The sequence below is a fragment of the Esox lucius genome, chromosome 16 (assembly GCF_011004845.1).
Source record: "Esox lucius isolate fEsoLuc1 chromosome 16, fEsoLuc1.pri, whole genome shotgun sequence".
Classification (NCBI taxonomy): domain Eukaryota; kingdom Metazoa; phylum Chordata; class Actinopteri; order Esociformes; family Esocidae; genus Esox; species Esox lucius.
The window spans coordinates 27781287-27797253 of NC_047584.1; the positions used below are offsets into that span (position 1 = coordinate 27781287).

Here is a 15967-nt window from a genome sequence, read left to right on the forward strand (position 1 = left end):
CTGGTGTCACCAATGAGGACGATGCAGAGAGGAACCAATGAGGGGATTTCTGTCCTGATTTGAAAAGCACTGACCCTCTTCGCCTCTCCCCACAGCACACGGCTGCAGGTGACGAAGGCGGCGGCCAGTCTCTTTCATCCCCCGGCTCCTGTCTGGAGGACTTCCGTACCACGCCCTTCATCGAGTGCAACGGGGCCAAGGGCACATGCCACTACTTTGCCAACAAGCACAGCTTCTGGCTCACCACCATAGAAAGGTCCTTCCAGGAAAGTCCGGTCGCCGAGACCCTGAAAGCTGGCCAGCTCCTCTCACGCATCAGCCGCTGTCAGGTCTGCATGAAGAACCTGTGACCTGGCTCAACCTAAGTGCCCTTTGACCCTGTGATGTCGTCTTCAGTGACATACACCCTGCCAAGTACAATTCAGGTAGCAGATGATTTTGGCCTTATGCACAGGTTTAGGGTCAGCTTAGCCCTCCCAAATTGCTAACATTAGCCAAAAGGGGAATATAAAATGGACCTTAGATTGGCTCTAAAGGGCCATTTCACCTTGCTCCCCAGAACCCCAAACACTGGCTTGTGAGGACTGAAAGAATGGTTGAATGCTTAAAGTGGAGAGCAAGTGTCCTGTATTGATAAGCAAATAAGAAAAAGAAAAACTTGCTATAATTCAACAGCAATACACATGTAAATGTTCCTTTTAATTGTTTGATATGGTGCTTTCTCTCTAACTTATTACCTCAGCTATGTTACACACCAAACGTTTAACTTACATACCAAGAACATACAGCTGAAACAACCAAAGACGCCTGTGCATGCAGTTATTAATCTAAACATTGAACACATTGATTGATTGTGCATTGCTTCAGTTATATATATATATATTATATATTTTTTTTGTGCGTTTGTTTTATTATTTAGGTAGAAGTTCTATGCCAATGACACTATATTCACATTAACCCTCGACCAGTTGTAAATTATGAGGTTTGGTTCTGCGATTTACGAAGGGCTTATTTCAATCAACACTGTGTTGTAGTATTTACAAAGTTTATATTTTTCCAATGGTCAAATTACCTTTCAGACTGCTCCTGGGTACTTAATAAAAACACAACTACTAACAGGGCGACTCCCCGACCCATCTCACCGATTTGCTTTCACTTTTTAAAGACACTGCATAAACATTGAGATCGCAAGGTTTGAAGGAATCCCAGCCGAAATGCTCTTAACATTCAGTATTTATCTGCTTTACATCGAGTGTTCTTCTCACTTGACATGCATTCTTTGAGGCCCCACTGTGCAAACTGACATTTCTTTGTTGAGAATATATTACCTGTCTGTGTATCAATACATTTTACAGCTCTTCCCCAATCAGAAATGTACATTGTTTTGGTCACACAAAATGCACTGATTTACTTTTGTATATTTATAACCGCTGAATAAACTTGATTTTTTATTTTGCTTTTATTTGTTAACCTATGGAACTCCAAAACTTTGACACTACCAGTATGCATTTCTACAGGCTAATCATATGAAGCCAGCCACGACTGGAATCAAGCCAGTACAGAAATGAAAACATCTCTGGCCAAAGTCTGAGCCAAGCGGAATGGTCAGACCAGTAATGTGCCTGGGTCATCAGTCCCTTCTGCAGAAAAATGTACTTAACATAGTCTAGGTCCTAGTTCCAGTTGAGAATCGTCCATTAGAGAATAACACATATAATATTTCCAACCATTTCTATTCACAGCAAGGGGCCAAATGTTCAGTGCAATTATGTTGAATACCACTCGGTGCTATGAATGAATACATTGCGTTTTATTATAATTGAGTCATAATAAAAATAAATATTTTGTTTGTTATACATCTGATTGTTGAATTCGCCTGACTTTCACACCACAGCTCAAAAAAAAAACTATATTACACATCACAAAATGAGAATCATTGTTATCTTTAGAAAAATATATATCACAAATATTTAAAATGTGTTTCTTACATACAGCACACATACTGTATTGTACAGTATAGATTAGGTGCCAACGAAGAAAGAAAATCATCAATACAGAAATATAGAAACCACACAAAATTGATTGTGAAACATACAACTCCACAAATTTGATGAATTTTGACATGAGCGTCAGTGATTTTCTCAAATCTAAAACATGAAAGATTCAGAAGATGCATTCTGAGCAATGTTGGCTGTATTTACAGATTTCACTTACATGAATACCAGCAGCCCATTTCCCATCTACACCCACAGACACATTTGGTCCTGAAAGAAAGTACGGGAACTTACTCCAGCTCTGCATAACGGTCATTAACATATCATTGGAAGAATAATGCTTGTTTGGTTATGAGTTTGGTTGATTAGTAGACAGATTGATAGGAATCTCCAGGGGTGTGTATCATCTTGTATCAACGGTCAACGCTGACAAATCACAGAAATCACTAGGGAGTCCAAAAAAAAAAGAGGTGGTAAAGGGGGGGGGTGCCATCGGTAAAGAAAACCCAGTGGTCCCTAGCAACAGGCCCTGGCCCGTTTCCCAGGTCCCCTGCAGTCCTCCAGGTCCACGGTGGGCGATCCCTCCCCCTCAGTCCTCTTCCTAAGGATGGAAGGAAGCACCATGTCGAACAGCGTCTCGAACAGAGCGTCCACGTTATACCCGGTCTTAGCGCTGGTCTCAAAGCACATCTTGTCAGCGGGCAGGCAGTCGGACTCCTCCAGACCTTTGTATCTTAGGATCCTCCCGTACAACGCCGCCGCGTCCTCACGACTCACCTGCTTGTTGACCGACACCCTTGACAGGGAGACGGGTGAGGCTGGAGGGGTGGGGCAGGCAGAGGGAACTCTGGGCTCCCCGGTCAACTCGCCGCCTCCCACTCCCGGGTCCTCCGTCAGACCATCTCGCTCCGTCACCAGCCGAGCCTGGGGTTCTGTGAGGTCCGCCTTGTTGCCCACAACGGCGTAGATGCAGTCGTGATTGGCCGTGTCGGTCAGGGACAGGAAGCGCTCCTCCAGCTCCGCGAGGCTCTGCCAGCTGGTTACGTCGTAGGTGAGGATGACGGCGGCGGCGCCGCGGCAGTACATGGAACCCAGCCCGTGAAACTGCTCTCGACCTGGGACAGACAACCAGAACACGCCACAAGCAGGAGAGAGACACAGTAACCACAGGTTCACAGAGTAGTCATCTACTATTCAAGTCAACGAAATGTATCCGTTGACTATCGATGTGGTAAAGAGGTTCCCGTGTGTATATCACACAATGCTGATGTAAAATTCATAGTGTGATACCTGCTTGGATGTCAACCCTAAAACACGGTATGTTTGTTCCCTTGGTTACGGCTGTGAATTACTTTCCACACATTAATGCTACTGCAGTAAAAACTGCCAAATATATCGGATTTGAGTCATCGAGTTGTGCAAGAAAAACTGTACGTTGTGACAGACTTCACAAACATCCACTGAAGCTGCATAAGATTGACTTTTATCCAGAGCAATGTAGTTTGTGGGATAGTAAAACAGGAGAGAGGGGATACTAAAACAGGAGAGAGCGGGAGATACTTCAGCAAGAGACTTAGGATATAGAGACAACAGCATAGGTTTGTATTGTACATTGAGGGGGGTCGGGGTCAATGGATCCCAGGATTTTCCCTCTTTTCCGGGGGGGGGGGGGGGGGGGGGGGGGGGGTCACATTGACCTTTCAGTAATTTTTTACTGACCTGTCAAAGGGGGGATAATGTAGCTAGAAAGACGGAGGGGGGGATACTGTAGCAAGAGAGATGGTGTTGCAAGAAGGAGAGAGGGGGAGGGGATGCTGTAGCAGAAGAGAAAGAATGAGACAGTCAGTAGCCAAAAAACTAAACAAAACAAAGCAACCATTGTTGTAGTCATATGCAAAAGCTCTTCAGTGTGCGTTTCAGTACAGTGATCTCATCCGGGACAGAGCCCATGTGAGAAAGCTCTTTGTTCCCTGTGTTTAGAATATCATCAGCCAAATACGTGCAGAAATCCAGGGAACCTTTGGAAAAGGTCCAAATGTAATGGCTCACCGATCGATCATAAGGCATCTACTCACCTCAGCCTGACTACCCAGAAGTCACCTCCCAAACAACAAATAACCCACCACATAGCAGCGAGGCGAGGGTGCCCTTCTGCCCAGAAACAGCCTATGGGTGAGATAAATGTGTCTTGAAGAGGGCTGGAAGATCCTTCATCCAGTCAGCTTAGCCCTGGGTGGCTGGGTGTGAGAGGTTGAAGCTTTTTTTTTATATATGTATATATATATATAATTTTAAGAATTAAAGTTGACCGGGAACATATTCTCATTGTCAGCAACAACCTGTAGAGCAAACTGCCTAGCTCAATGAGATTTTGTTTTTCCAACATGGCGGTTCTGGGATTTAATCCAACAGTCATCAATATTACCTTTCTTTAGTCATTTACAAATGCACAGAGTGGGTTGAATTAGCTAGTGAGTGGAAATGTGTAGTGACCTTGGTGGGTAGTGGCAGAACCCCATTCTGCCACTAACACCAATGAGAGCATTTTTAATTACACTTGCCAAGATCTGTCTCCTACATGTAAGAGTCCTGTAGTCCACGTCCATCACTTGCTGAGTTCTATTCCAATTAGAACATTATCACTTCCCCAAATATTAGCTGGCTGAGTAGCTTAAAGTTATCTGAAAGCTGCATCTGGCTTGCATATGAATCACATTAGCCTAATGATTAACTAGTAACGATGGAGTTTGGATGTTTCACCAGTAAAGCATGAAGAATCCTGCACAGTGATAATGGTTATTTTTACATCATTACTGTTTGAGGGTTTTAAAAATAGAAAATATTCTTAAGACTAAAGGTTATATGTGGGTGTATGTAGACACATTTAAACAAATAGGTCCATTATAGGCTACTATAGGTCTGTTGTAGTCTGTGGCCAACTATGTTCAAAGGGGAATAGCAGTCACATGATAACCCCATTTAAATGGACAAGCTCCCCCAAACAAACACTGATCTTAAAGAGATCTCATGCTATGAAAATGTGACCTTGCCTTGCGTAAAACAAAGCACTAATCAAACATGTTCAGGTGTTCAGCAGGTTTCTTTGTGGGAGGAGGAGGCACCGCCATCTGTTTCAGTGGGATAGAACTGGTTGTAAACATTTGGTCTTCTAATCCAGTGATTTGTTTGTGACATTTCTGATCACATGACTGTTGTTCCCCTTTCAAACTTTGAGTAAGGGATGCCGGCATTATAAGAAAACTAACACTGCACTTTCCAAATCGACGTGCATCCCCTTGAAGGTGAAGCAACTGTTTACTTGGCCCAGAAAGTGCTTAGAGTAAGTATGACTAATTGCCACACCAACTGCTGGCCTTCAAATCAATCCATGAAGGCCCAGCTCAGACAATAACTTGTTTTTAGACTGTGCCTTTGCTCCAGATTACAACTTAATAGCGGGATCAACCACTCCTTTCTAACCTGCTTTTGAGGGTCATGCAGACCATAATGAGGGAGGGTCAGATCAAGGTCGTGGCTGCAGCCAGGCGTGGTTTGCAGCGGGTGGCCTTAAAGGCAGAGAGGGCACAGACGTCATATAATATCCCCAGGTGAGCGCACTACCCATGGGTACTAGCCTGTGGAAGACAGTGTGACCTCCCATCAGTGGCCTTGGAGGCGAAGCAGGGTGATTGGAGACTGTGGAGTCTTTAACCTGAAGTCCACAGTTTTGACCATAAGTTGTAAGAGTGGCGCTGTTGAGCCAAAAAAAAGGGCTCCCGAAAATGTTGCGGTATGTCATCTACAGTGGGGAGAACAAGTATTTGATACACTGCCGATTTTGCAGGTTTTCCCACTTACAAAGCATGTAGAGGTCTGTAATTCTTATCATAGGTACACTTCAACTGTGAGAGACGGAATCCAGAAAATCCAGAAAATCCCATTGTATGATTTTTAAATAATGAATTAGCATTTCATTGCATGACATAATTATTTTATTACCTACCAGCCAGTAAGAATTCCGGCTCTCACAGACCTGTTAGTTTTTTTTTTTTTTTAAGAAGCCCTCCTGTTCTTCATTCATTACCTGTATTAACTGCACCTGTTTGAACTCGTTACCTGTATAAAAGACACCTGTCCACAGGACAATAGGCAAGCAGCTTGGTGAGAAGGCACAATTATTAGAAAATGGAAGAAGTTCAAGATGACGATCAATCGCCCTCGGTCTGGGGCTCCATGCAAGATCTCACCTCGTGGGGCATCAATGATCATGAGGAAGGTGAGGGATCAGCCCAGAACTACACGGCAGGACCTGGTCAATCTTCCTTTTCAACGTTTTTGGAAAGGAAAGAAAAATGTGCAGTAGTCTCTATTTTTTCCCGGAGCTGTATGTTGTTTTTACGTGCAGAATTAAGCAAATATTTTAGCTTGTATTATAAAATATGAGGCTTAAGTAGACACGCAGAGAACAAAGAACAAGAGTCAGGAACAGTAGAGAAACTGAAACAGATAGTAAAAGAGGAAGGCAAAGAAAAGGAGTAGAGCAGAGGCTCAGTTATAGTGGTGGCTTGTATCTCCTGTGATATTTTTACTCTATTACTATGTGGTCATGCCAGCGGTATGAGTTTGCCTTGAAAACTGGTTCTAAATTAACCTCCGCAAATAAAAGGTGAAATAAATACACACTAAAACGCAAACCCACCCAAGTGTCATAACAAAAGGAGCCAGCTGTGAAAACCTTCACAGTTGAATCTACAATCTGTCAAGGAAGCAATTATGAGGATGTTAATCAATCCAATTCTCTGTTCCCCTTTCCTTGATACATGAAGTGATGTGAAATAGATCATATTCTGCGGTCATGGAAACCCCACTCACCTTTGGTTTCCATCATTGCAGAATCAGTTGTTTCACCATGCTGGGTCTTTCATTTTATCTAGCCAGAGACTGGAGGATGTGCGGTAAATGACAACCAAGACTGAGCCTTAACATATACAATCACTTATTCACTGGTATAAGTGAGGTTGGTAACCCCCTCCCCCAAGAACTTCAGCCCTGATTGCTTATTTTAACCTGCAATGTGGACAAAACAATGTACGGCTGTGATGAATTCTGGGTGATAACTAGGTCTAATACAAAGGGCCATGGTTATTCTCATCATTGACATTGTTTGTTAAATGTTTTTTTGAGTTTAATGTATCAAAATTAGATACAACAATATCTAACATTCATGGCACCTCCGTCGCATTGTTGGTTTCATCTTCTTTAAAGATGCATTTAAGGATTTGTCTACTTGTAAAACTGGCACTGTTGAGGCAAAATGGGTCCCTGAGATTGGGAACCAGGTCATGTACAGTGGGGAGAACAAGTATTTGATAACCTGCTGAGTTTGCAGGTTTTCCCACTTACAAAGCATGTAGAAGTAACATTTTTATCATAGGTACTGTTCAACTGTGAGTGACGGAATCAAAAAAATAATAATTCCAGAAAATCAATGTATGATTTTTAATTAATTAGCATTTTATTGAATGACAAATATTTGATCACCTTCATCCTTCCTCCAAACATGGCGAGTGGAGTTTCGACCACAAAGCTCTATTTTTGTCTCATCGCATGACCTCCCATTCCTCTGGATCATCCAGATGGTTTTCTTTGAGACTGTGGTCCCAGCTCTCTTCGGGTCATTGACCAGGTCCTGCTGTGTAGTTCTGGGATGATCCCTCACCTTCTTCATGATCATTGATGTCCCACGAGTTGAGATCTTGCATGGAGGGAGATTGACAGTCATCTTGAACTTCTTCCATTTTCTAATAATTGCGCCAACAGTTGTTGCCTTCTCACAAAGCTGCTAGCTTGTTGTCCTGTAGCCCATCCCAGCCTTGTGCTGGTCTACCATTTTATCCCTGATGTCCTTACACCGCTCTCTGTTCTTGGCCATTGTGGAGAGGTTGGTGTCTGTTTGAGTGTGTGGAGAGGTGTCTTTTATACAGGTAACAAGTTCAAACAGGTGCAGTTAATACAGGAAATTAGTGGACAGGAGGGTTTCTTAAAGAAAAACGAACATGTCTGTGATTTTCTGGATTTTTGTTTTAGATTCTGTCTCTCACAGTTGAAGAATACCTATGATAAATATTACAGACTTCTACATGCTTTGTAAGTAGGAAAACCTACAAAATCGGCTGTGTATCAAATACTTGTTCTCCCCACTGTATGTGCAGACGTGTGCCCCCAGTCATCCAAACCACTTGCTTTTAAACTTGTCATGGCCATCTCAGGTACGATAGTGATTCTACTATTGATTATGAGCATATACAAATATTGCACATAATAACAATTCTGTCCAAAATCTGAGGTTTACAAGAAAAACTAATGTTATTCATAATTCGTCAAAGTTAGAGACTTCATCTTGACCTTTTGAATATCTTTGCCATTGCTTACATGCTTCTCTTATGAGTGTGTTAGACAATTCAGTGTGACTAAGTCCCTCGACAGTAGCTCACTCTTCCCCTATTAGTGTGTGACTGAAGACGACAAAATCCTGTAGAGAGGTCATGGGGGTATGAAACAGGGACGGGAAATTGTGTTTTGGTGACTCAGGTTTTTTTTATGTATTTTTTTAATCTTTCTAAACCAACAACACAGCCGCTCTGTCGCTGGACTGGAGTTAAACAGTGTTAAGGTTTACATACCTCAACGTTGGTATGCAAAGCAAACAATTATAAATGTTTGCATTAAGTCACCATATTCTTTTGGCAAGTTGACTAACATCAGATTGCTGTTATTAATAGCCGTGAGTCCTTTTGTCAGATAACGAAGTCACTTATTTCAGCTGCTGTGAATGGTCAAAATATTATGCCAAATATTACAAATGTTTACCCAAGTTCAAAGCAGAGATGGGTCATTCCTACTTTGCAGTACCGTTTCTGTCCCCAAGAAAACATTAATTCTTATCTAGTGGAGAACAGTGGAAAAGTACTGTGTAAATGTTTTAAAATATTAAATCTGATTACTATTATATTAAATATTTGTGTCCTGATATCATGTTTCAACCTGTTAGTTTGTATCAGTGCTTCTTTAATTAAAAAGGCCAATTGCACACATGACATCACATTCGGTGAGTATAATCATTTTTTTGGTGGAAAAACAACAGCTCTAAGCTAAGTAAGTATTTCATCGTGGTTAAATTTGTTTTTCAATATTCCTTGATTCACTTTTCAAATGTTTCTTATATGGAAAAAATATTGAGGTCTAAATGGCACCGCAAGTAGGAACAATACAGAGAAGTTTGAGTAGCAACAACCTGGACAAATTAGGCCAAATGTACTATAAATATGGGCCAATAATCTCACCTCTTCGTATAGAATATTATAATATGTCCATTTGATACCAATGAAACAGCCCATGAGTTGAACACATCAGCCCAACAGGTGTGCAAACTACGGCGCACAAGTCACATATCATTTTCCAAGATATATCAACTGTATTCAAAACAAGTGGGGGAAAAAAATCCAGTAGTCTCTGATCACTCTGACCCTCAGTCACAAGAAAGGGACCGTCTCTGCCAAGCAACACTCAGGTGGTGGTCATGCGCTTTCCACAGGTAAACACAATCAACAACAGAACTAACCCCGGCAAATTATTTGCAGGTTACAGGACACCGATTGGAAACAGAAACAACTGACGGGGAAAGTTGATTCACGACAGACAACTTACCAGCCGTGTCCCAAATTGAGATGTTGTAGGGTCCCCACTGTTTTAGGAAAAACGCTCCTCCAACGGTGCTGACCGTGTCTTTAAATTTTCTCTCGGTGTACCGGTGGAGCAGTGAGGTCTTCCCAACGTTCATATCGCCCAGAATAACAATCTTCACGTCGGGCTTCCTCATCTTGGAAAGCTCGGGCATGATTCTTGAATCGCACCACTTAGGAAGGTTCTTGGCGGCGTAGAGAAGACGAAAGTATGTACTTTACCTCATTTAGAAGCACTCGTTTACAGTTGAATGACAATGTTGATCGCCAGTAAAATACCTGTAATCAGAAGACATAGCTACCAGTACTTGACATCTACAGTTAAAAACACAGAAATTGCATTACTGTAACTGCTTTCACTCAAGCGAATGCATGTAGGAAACCGTTGCTGGCTCTTATACAATCCAGCTCGATCAAACAATCCAGACAGGTCAGCAGAATACCGATCTCCCTCTCTCGTCCACTTGTTGAAAGTTCATTTTAAAGTTTATAATCAAACCGGAAGCTGATTTCATGGCTTCGGGGGAAAGGTTTTTTTTGTTTAGGATTTTCCGGTGCACTTGGTTTAGCTGTGGGCAGAGAACGTTTCCGTCTAACTGCCCCAGCGCTGGAGAAGAAACCGAGCACACCAGTTTCTTGCTGGCTTTATACAGGTGAGTGTGTTACCTGCTAGCTATATTGTTGTAAGTGTAAAATTTGACATTTCAATGTCATGTACACAGCATTTTAAGAGCGATATGCAATATCACATTAAGTGGATAGTTTAACTCTGTGAACGTTAAATAATATATTTCACCTCTGTTTCTTTAAGACCTTTAACAACCTATCAGGTTCCAGCATCATACCATTCGTCCATTTCCTGTTTTGGTTAGCGTCTTTTAGTAGTCCTAATGACTGTTGAGAAGCGTCTCTATGTCTTATTGTCAGCATTACATGACAGTTCGTGTCTAGGTAAGACTTGTAAGTGGATGCGCCCCGTCTTCAACAACTCACTAACACTGTTTATCTAGGCATAGAAAATAGTTTCGCGATGACATAATGCAACATGGAACTTGGATGGTTCTCTTTTGCCTCAGTACTGTTGCACTGACGATTGCTGTAACCCTTCTCTGTTTGAACGAGGAAGGTAAAGTAAATTACCAATACTGTACTGGTTTAACATGTCGCTGTCTTGTAAATTACAATCCATATAATAACTCGGTTCCTTTAGGACCCAGCGGAGCACCGACAACTAATCTCTGTGATGTAGTACACATTCTGTCCCTGACGTTTATGTTGTGGTATACTCGTGAGAGTATTGGTGGTGGGGATCTATAATCCGCTTCGGGTTTGCAGGCTATTCTAATCTCCTTTGTATGAACGTGCACTGTCTGAAACAACATCTGGCTGGTGAATATGCGCCATCTGTGTACAGGTAAACGTTACCTGGTCGTTCTATCCTTTGTTAATGAAGCTGTGAATGTCGAGGTTTTATACAGGTTGCTGTTGCTGCTAGCTAACTAGTCTTTCACCAGGCGAGTTGCTAACTTTTCCTGGTGTTTTTCCTGACTGCACTGCATTATTTATATTTATCTATAAATTAAGCATTATTGGGCCGCGCGGCTTATTATTATGCTTTTGAATTCCACACGAGGTTTTCTGTGGTCGGATGTCGAGACCAGAACCTTGCTTAAAATATGGGGCGAGCAGGACATCCAGACCGCGTTGGACGGAAACTTCCGAAACAGCCATGTATACCGCGATGTCGCCCGAAGGTTAGCGGAGATGGGGTTCGAAAGGACTCCCGAACAGTGTAGGGTGCGAATCAAAAGCCTTAAAAGGCAGTTTGTTCTGGCGAAGGAGGGCAACCTTAGGAACAATGGACAACACCACAAGATCTGCAAATTCTATGATGCCATGGAGAGGATACTGAGCAGCCGGCCCCAGATTGACCCTCAGGAGCTTCTAGACAGCGGGGTTGTGGGGGATGAGACCATGGATGGGACTGAGGAGGACGAAGAAGACATAGACCCCCCACAGGACCAATACTCAGAGAGCACAGGGGAATGCTCCTACCCAGAGACCCAAGTAAAGCTGGAGTACCCTCCTATCCCTGTAACAGTGGGAAATAGTATGTAACATTTATTGTGGAGCTTTATTACATAGCTATTATATGGTAGACGGGCACTAATACCGGGGCAGCTTTCAAAACCTTTCTTCACTCTCTCTCATACAGGCACCGCAGTCAGACAGACGGGCAACAACCAGTCATCAGGTGGGCCGCCCTCCAGCCGACCCACGCGGCCCAAGAAGCGGCATGCCGGCCTCCCTCTGGACAGTGTGATGGAGAGGTTCCTGGAGCAAAGTGCTGAGGCGGAGCAGAGCTTCTACCAGATGGAGGAGCAGCGTCTGCACGCCGAGGACCGCCGGCGGGAGGCCGAACATGCCCGCGAGCTGCACATGCTCCAGGTGCTGGGACAGATGTTCTCCGGCATAGCCGCCAGAAACCCTTTTGCCACGGCTGCCGCAAACACGGCGATGCCTACCGCTCGGAATACCGCAGAGTTTACGGTGCCGCCAGGCGTTCCCGTGACTGCCGCAGGTCACGTGGCGCGCGGTCGCTCTGGTCACGTCCCGGTTCGATCGTCTCAGTCCCATGCTGAGTGGCCCGGCATCCACAGTCAGCAGCAGTCCAACGCTGGTACACAGCCTCTAGGTACTAGCTTCTCTCGTTCATTCGGCCTGAGTACGCGCAAGGGCCGGCTCTAGTGAGGCTGCCTGTCAACGAGCAGGTTGAGCTGTGTGAATAATGCTGGAACAGACCCCCAAAGGTGTCTAAGCCTGGGCCGAACCGTAAGCCCACACAACACACGCAACCAGCTAACGCATTAAAGCTGTGTGAAAACTCTGAATTCGTCCCTCTCGCTCTCTCTCTCTCTGTTCTTCCTCAGTCATCGAGCGCTCCTTCTCCCTTGGGTCAGCAGCACGCAGAGGCATGGATGATATCCTCCCGCTGGTAAAGAGTATAGTCCCTCCGCTGCTGTCTAAAAAGCACAAAGGTCAAGACGGACGGATTGGGATTATTGGCGGGTGTCAAGAGTAAGTCATCCAGGTGTAAAATGAAACGACATCACTGTTTCATTTCTTTCTTTACATTCCATACGTTGAACCTCCTGTCTGTAATCCCGGTGATGTGCAGGTATACAGGAGCTCCGTACTTTGCTGCTATTTCTGCACTGAAAGTGGTAAGCACATGGTGGCTTTCTCTGTGCCGTGTAATTTCTCACTCTGGTGAAGACACGGATGGGATGACAACCCTCATCTGTGTCACTTCCCAAGGGGGCCGACCTGTCGCACGTATTCTGCACCAAAGACGCGGCAACAGTGATCAAGTCCTACAGTCCGGAGCTCATCGTCCACCCTGTGCTGTAAGTTCCTTTTTTGGAGTATTATTACGCTTGTGAGCCGTTTGACCTGTGTAATATTACAGACTTTCTTTTTCATTGACAATGACTCTGTTCATGTTTTGCGGCACTCAGGGACAGCCCCAACGCTGTGGAGGAGATAGAGAAATGGCTACCCAGGCTCCATAGCCTGGTGGTGGGCCCGGGACTAGGAAGAGACGAAATGCTGCTGAAAAATGCCAAGGCACGTGGGACACTAAACGCACACATTCACCGTCAGTTAACATGACATTGTCCATAACGACGTCTCATTACCAGTGTTGTCATGGATCTTATTTTCTTCAGGAGGTAATTGAGAAGTCCAAATCAAGAGATATCCCTATAGTTATCGACGCAGTAAGTACTGCACACACAACATATTTTCACTGTGGTGATGCATATATATATATATTTATTTTACATGGATGTTAAAAGGTTGCATGTATTCTCCACCAATAGGACGGGCTGTGGCTGGTTGCTCAGCAACCATCAGTCATTCAAGGGTATCAGAAAGGCATCCTTACTCCCAACTTCATGGAATTCACCCGGTTGTATGAGGCTATGGTGAGTCTACCAGTGCCAGTTCAGCTGTGTATGTGTGTTGTGTGTGTTTGCGCGCACGTGTGCGTATGTGTGTGTTAGGGTTGCACAAATCATCGAAAGCACATCGGCGTAGTATTTTAAGTTAACACTATTTTAACACATTTTGGATGTTATTAATGCATCTCTTTAGTACCTCTGCTACAATCTTATCAACATTTTTATTTTGGGCATATTTCTGGGCATTTGTTTTTGTTGCTCATATTGTGCAGCTGTGTGTGTGTGTGTGTGTGTGTGTGTGTGTGTGTGTGTGTGCTTATGTGCTTATGTGCTTATGTGCGCGTGCAGTATGCGTGTGTGGGTATCGCTGACCTGTGGCCTTTGTTGTCAGCACCATGAGCCTCTGGACAGCAGTGACCATCAAAGAAGCGCCATGGAGCTCAGTGTTGCCATGGGCAACCTGACCATAGTGCTCAAGGGGGACGAAGACCTCATCACAGATGGCAACAAGGGTTAGCACGCGTGTCTCAAACACACACACACACACCCACCCAGTCACACTCAGCGTAAGTGCTACACTCACAGACACATATTCCTGTAAAGCTCTGACGTGTGCTGTGTCTTCGTGGCATCCAGTGATCTTGTGCAGACAGGAGGGAAGCGGGCGACGTTGTGGGGGTCAGGGAGACCTCCTGTCTGGTGCCTTGGGAGTGCTGGCCCACTGGGCATACACCTCGTCAGCAGACATGACCAAAAGGTACCACGCCCATCTAATCATTTGGTGCCCACACGTTAACATAACCACCACGAAAATACTGTTTCTATGATTTTCATAATATCTAATGTTTTGATAATTTAACTCCGATGTGTTCCCCACTCTCTCTGCCTCAGTGTGAACCCGTCAGTGGTAGCAGCGTTTGGAGCCTGTTCTCTGACCAGACAGTGTAACAGACAAGCCTTCCACAAACTTGGGCGAGCCACCACCACCTCAGACATGATCCAGGAGATCAGCTCTGCTTTCAAAAAACTTTTTGAGAGCTGAGAACAGTATACATGGGCAGAATCCAAGATACACAGACTAACATGTACTGTGCATTCTCTATAAAAATGCACAAGTACTAAACACATATATGTTGTACACAACAAACATGACACTTTCTTCTGAGAATTGTTTCTACATAATACCTGACATTAGGCAAAGGGCATAACAGTCAATGTTATCAGCTCCTATCAGATATTGTAGCTGTAGCTAGTCTTTGCCTCAGACAGAAAAGCCAAGGCTTTTAAATCAAGCTCAGACTTTTTGAATCCATATTAAATACAAGCTATTGATTCTGCCTTTTCTTAATTTTTTTTAGCACGCTTTAGGAAGCGATCCAGAGCTTCCTGTGAAGCTTCTGCACCTGTGCAAAATACAATTTCCACATGCATTTATTCCCAAAACAGTTCCTGTTCCACTCATACAGAATAGGATACACTGGCAAATCTATCAAAGTGATATCAAAGCTGCATCAATGTTGACAAGATCACAACCACAGATTAGAAGATCTGATAAGTAACAAAAAAGTTGCCAGATCAATTCTCAGAAAATGTTCAACTAAAGAGCCCAAAAAGTAGATTCCAGCCCTGAAAATAATGAGAAATATGAGCTTCAACATATAGTATATTGGTGCTCAATAAGCGGAATACTTTTTTTTTGTTACGTTCTCTCTATTACACTGGATTCATAAAGAAAAAAAAAATAACCATAAAATGTTAACCTCATAGTTTTTGTTTTTCATTGCAATATTCCTTCTCCAGTGTCTCAATGAGTCTCTAAAAGATTACTAAAATTACCTCTTGTTTTTCCAAAATGTTAACACGAAGCACATGATTTAAAGGGGCACATGTGGGTAAAGTCAGATTATTACACACATTGATATTATCCAACTATGCAAGTGACAGACTTAACAGTTGGCTACACACTGTGTCGCATTGAGCAATAGTTCACCTGGTGTAATTTAGAGCACGCTTTCCAAACGGTTCATCCTATTCCAAATTGACCCTCCTGCATTCACTGTCAACCAACAACATAACACTGCTAGCTGTCACAGATTCAATCTCCTGTTTTGTCAATAACCCTTTACCTTGGACATATTAAAATATTGTTGGAACTGTAACACCCTCGTGCAACAATTGTGTCTCCTGTTTTTGTCAACCACCCTTGACATTGGACAAATTAAAATGTGGATGGAATTGTTGTAACCTTTTTGTTCAGTCTTTTCTGTCA

At 43.5% G+C, this 15967-nt stretch overlaps 3 protein-coding genes across 8 annotated transcripts in view; 2 read left to right on the forward strand and 1 right to left on the reverse strand.

The window, feature by feature from the left end:
• The window catches only part of col4a2 (collagen, type IV, alpha 2), a 65067-nt gene extending 63530 nt beyond the window's left edge, over window positions 1–1537 (forward strand). For both annotated transcript variants that reach the window (XM_013137799.4, XM_013137800.4), the window contains one exon: window positions 96–1537. In XM_013137799.4, coding sequence (XP_012993253.2) covers window positions 96–350 — 255 coding nt within the window. In that variant the 3' untranslated portion in view covers window positions 351–1537. The remainder of the gene's footprint in view (window positions 1–95) is intronic.
• Window positions 1538–1540: 3 nt separating this feature from the next.
• Window positions 1541–10254, reverse strand: rab20 (RAB20, member RAS oncogene family). The gene is made up of 2 exons (XM_010880395.5): window positions 9702–10254; window positions 1541–3109 (listed from the first exon to the last, which is right to left on the reverse strand). The coding sequence occupies exons 1-2, from the start codon at window positions 9889–9891 to the stop codon at window positions 2511–2513; spliced, it is 789 nt and encodes a 262-aa protein (XP_010878697.2). The 5' UTR covers window positions 9892–10254; the 3' UTR covers window positions 1541–2510.
• A 200-nt stretch (window positions 10255–10454) lies between these two features.
• Window positions 10455–15942, forward strand: naxd (NAD(P)HX dehydratase). Of its 5 annotated transcripts, XM_010880388.5 has the most exons (11): window positions 10455–11846; window positions 11952–12431; window positions 12667–12814; window positions 12915–12960; window positions 13055–13143; window positions 13255–13363; window positions 13465–13515; window positions 13618–13722; window positions 14090–14210; window positions 14335–14455; window positions 14590–15942. In XM_010880388.5, the coding sequence occupies exons 1-11, from the start codon at window positions 11348–11350 to the stop codon at window positions 14738–14740; spliced, it is 1920 nt and encodes a 639-aa protein (XP_010878690.2). In that variant the 5' UTR covers window positions 10455–11347; the 3' UTR covers window positions 14741–15942. The 5 variants fall into 5 exon arrangements, with proteins under 5 accessions (XP_010878690.2, XP_010878692.2, XP_010878693.2 ...); XM_010880390.5 differs by lacking the exon at window positions 11952–12431 and having other exon boundaries at window positions 10472–10696; XM_010880391.4 differs by lacking the exon at window positions 11952–12431 and having other exon boundaries at window positions 10472–10687.
• The last annotated feature ends 25 nt before the right edge of the window (window positions 15943–15967 follow it).